This window comes from Bison bison, unplaced genomic scaffold, assembly GCF_000754665.1.
Source record: "Bison bison bison isolate TAMUID 2011002044 unplaced genomic scaffold, Bison_UMD1.0 scf7180017864492, whole genome shotgun sequence".
Classification (NCBI taxonomy): Eukaryota; Metazoa; Chordata; class Mammalia; order Artiodactyla; family Bovidae; genus Bison; species Bison bison.
Window position 1 is genome coordinate 5801468 of NW_011495051.1, and position 3800 is coordinate 5805267.

The 3800-nt window shown below is 58.6% G+C and overlaps 1 protein-coding gene across 1 annotated transcript in view; it reads left to right on the plus strand.

The window, feature by feature from the left end:
- ADAMTS10 (ADAM metallopeptidase with thrombospondin type 1 motif, 10) overlaps positions 1–3800 on the plus strand; it is a 19412-nt gene extending 15612 nt beyond the window's left edge. The window contains exons 17-22 of the mRNA XM_010828474.1: positions 3–56; positions 154–283; positions 596–800; positions 1055–1231; positions 1326–1485; positions 3500–3800. Of these exons, the coding sequence (XP_010826776.1) occupies positions 3–56; positions 154–283; positions 596–800; positions 1055–1231; positions 1326–1485; positions 3500–3609 (836 nt within the window). The 3' untranslated portion in view covers positions 3610–3800. The remainder of the gene's footprint in view (positions 1–2; positions 57–153; positions 284–595; positions 801–1054; positions 1232–1325; positions 1486–3499) is intronic.

The window sequence follows — 3800 nt, forward strand, 5'->3', positions numbered from 1 at the left end:
TCCCTATTCCTGGCACTACGCACCCTGGACCAAGTGCTCAGCCCAGTGTGCAGGCGGTGAGACCCAGGAGTGGGACGGGATGGGGCAGGTTCTGGTCACCAGGCTGACCTTTTGGGCCAGGCAGGGCTGAGCGGACCTGTCACCCGCCCCCAGGCAGCCAGGTGCAGGCTGTAGAGTGTCGGAATCAGCTGGACAGCTCCGCCGTGGCCCCCCACCACTGCAGCGCCCACAGCAAGCTGCCCAAGAGGCAGCGTGCCTGCAACACGGAGCCCTGCCCACCTGAGTGAGTGCTGGTGGGGTTGCAGGGCCGGGGCGACAGGCTCCTGGGATCAGAGGAGTCAAGGCTCCCTAAGGTGCAGACAGGGGTGTCCCAGAGTCAGACTCAGAGCAGTGGTGCTCCCTGATGTGCCTCCCTGCCCCCAGTGAGGGTCCAGAGTAAAGATGTTCTGAGTTTAGGGTGTGGGGTGGTGGGAACAGCAGGCATTCGGGTGCCAGTTCCCATAAGGATGCTGGTTGTTAGGCGGGAGGACCTGCCAGTGCCCCGAGGTCAGGGTGCTGCCCTGCCTACTGTCTCAGATCGCCCCTCCCCCCACAGCTGGGTGGTAGGGAACTGGTCGCGCTGCAGCCGCAGTTGTGATGCAGGCGTGCGCAGCCGCTCCGTCGTGTGCCAGCGCCGCGTGTCGGCAGCCGAGGAGAAGGCGCTGGACGACAGCGCTTGCCCGCAGCCGCGCCCCCCAGTACTGGAAGCCTGCCACGGCCCTGCCTGCCCTCCGGAGTGGGCCGCCCTCGACTGGTCGGAGGTCAGCCGCCCCTTCCAGCCCGCAGCCCACCCACTACTCCCTAGGCAGAACAGGGAGGGGCCGGGGTGGCCCCACGTCGGGTGCCGCCCCCCCAGGCGCCTCCCCACTCCCGCTGGCCCTAGTGGGCCCCCCGTGATTGGTCCTAAGTTAGCTATACCGTCCTCCATTCCCACTGAATCAGCATCCTCCCCACGGCTTGTTCAAGCGGGGAGCAGGGTGCCCACTGAGCATGAAACGCCCCCTCCCAACTGCAGTGCACCCCCAGCTGCGGGCCGGGCCTCCGCCACCGCGTGGTCCTCTGTAAGAGCGCAGATCACCGCGCCACGCTGCCCCCCGCGCATTGCCAGCCCGCGGCCAAGCCACCAGCCACTATGCGCTGCAACCTGCGCCGCTGCCCTCCGGCCCGCTGGGTGGCGGGGGAGTGGGGCGAGGTAGGCGCGTGCACCCTGCCGAGCGGGGACCCAGGGCAGGGGTGGCAGGGTGGGCGGCGGTGCCAGGCTTCCGCTCATCGGCGACTCCCCACAGTGCTCCGCGCAGTGTGGCTTCGGGCAGCAGCAGCGCCCTGTGCGCTGTTCCAGCCACACCGGGCAGCCCTCGAGCGAGTGCGCCGAGGCCCTGCGGCCACCCGCCACACAGCAGTGCGAGGCCAAGTGTGACAGTGCGCCCCCGGGGGACGGCTTGGAAGGTTTGTGGGGCTGGGGGGCCGAGGGGCACTGGGAGGGCCCTGTCCAGAGGATGCCATAGCTAGGAGAGCTGAGGGACCCTTGTCCCTAGGGTGCCTCCAAACACTGACATCCCTTTCTCTGTCACCTCCAGACCATCTTTCATCATCTCCTGCCTGCCAACATGTATTGGGTACCACTGTGTGCCAGGCGTTGTAGGAACCTGATTTTTCTGGGGGTCCAAACTCAGGTCATTCCTTCAACCACCTCCTTGACTCTAACCCTCCCTGTTCATTTCCATCTATGACATTTGCTGTTGTTCACTCGCTAAGTTGTGTCTGACTCTTTGCGACCCCATGGAAAAATTGCCCTCCATTCTTTCCCAGTGTGAGCTTCTCTTGTGGTTCTGACTAGCAGAGAATCTGCCTGCAATGCAGCAGACCCAGGTTCGATCCCTGGGTGGAGAAGATCCCCTGGAGAATGCAATGGCAGCCTACTCCAGTATTCTTGCCTAGAAAACTCCATGGACAGAGGAGCCTGGCAGGCTACAGTCCACAAGAGTTGGACAAGACAGCGACTAACACTTTCATTTCCCCAGTAGAATATTGAATACCTTCTGATCTGGGGGGCTCATTTCCCGTGTCCTCTTTTTGCCTTTTCAAACTGTTCATGGGGTTTTCACAGCAAGAATACTGGAGTGGGTTGCCATTTTATCCTCTAATGGACCACGTTTTGTCAGAACTCTTCACCATGACCTGTCTGTCTTGGGTGGCTCTGCACAGCATAGCTCATAACTTCATTGTTATGCAAATCCCTTCACCATGTCAAGGCTGTGATCCATGAAAGGGATCTGCTACATTATCTGCCTGATGTTTTTCTTTCAATCAGTTTCTCAGCCTCGGGCACTATTGATGTTTGGGGCCAGAAGGTTCCTTGTCTTGCGGGCGGCCCTGTGCATTGTCAATGGTTCAGCATCCCTGACCCTGCTAGATGCCAATGGTACCCCTCCTCCCAGTGGTGAAAACCGAAAAATGCTTCCAAACATCTCCAAATATCCCCTGGGAGGCAAAACTGCCTCCCTTGGAAACCACTGCTCTAAATATACCCATCTCTTTCTACCTAAGTAAATGTATATTTCATAGACAGCTATAGGTTACTCCAGGCACTGGGACCAAACTGCCTGGATTCATCTTCCATCTCTGTGTCTTGGTTTTCTTATCTGTCAAGAGGCAGAGGAGTGGTGGTATGTGTTAACATATTCACTGGAGGTAATACCACCTTAAGCTGCTGCTGCTGCTAAGTCGCCTCTGTTGTGTCCGACTCTGTGTGACCCCATAGACGGCAGCCCACCAGGCTCCTCCATTCCTAGGATTCACCAGGCAAGAACACTGGAGTGGGTTGCCATTTCCTTCCCCAGTGCATAAAAGTGAAAAATGAAAGTGAAGTCGCTCAAGTCGTGTCCGACTCTTAGCGACCCCATGGACTGCAGCCTACCAGGCTCCTCCGTCCATGGGATTTTCCAGGCAAGAGTACCAGAGTGGGTCGCCAGTGCCTTCTCCATACCACCTTAAGGAGAGAGACTAAATCCACGTGAAGCCCTGTATTAGTCCAGGCTCTGTCATACGTCAGTGACTGCTAAGTGAGAACTCTGGTCCATTGTCAGGAACAGACTGTCAGTTACCTTGAACACAGAATACACATATAGCCTAAGAGGAAGGACCACACTGGAGTTCAAGGTCCCCAGTGTGTGACAAAGGGAAACGAGCAAGGGTTATATACACCAAACGGGTAATTGGAAAAGGAACACTTTTCTCGTCATTTTAACACGGTGTCCAAGCCCCAGACCTGCACTCTCTTTCAAAATTCTCCAGAGAGCCTAGTGACATGGTTACTGTTAGAAGCCCCACTTTGAGAGCTGAGAAGCCAAGGCACAGAGAAGCTAGGGAGCGGTGTGCAGCCATTGGTCGCACTACGGGGGGAGGGGGGAGGCGCTGAGACCAGATTCCCCTCCCCTTCCTCTTCTCCCGCCCCTTTCAGAGTGCAAGGATGTGAACAAGGTCGCCTACTGCCCCCTGGTGCTGAAATTTCAGTTCTGCAGCAGAGCCTACTTCCGCCAGATGTGCTGCAAAACCTGCCAGGGCCGCTAGAGGGCGCTCGGCCTTCGGAGCGAGCCCTGGATGTGCGCGGGCTGGGGGTGGGGGGAACCAGGCCTGCAGCTGACCAGCCTGAAGGAGCCCGAGGGGGCAGGAACTGGGAGTGAATGGTGAGATGGAGCTGGAAGTTATTTATTGGGAACTCCTGCAGGGCTCCTGACTGGGGGCGGGGGGAGGGGGTGAGG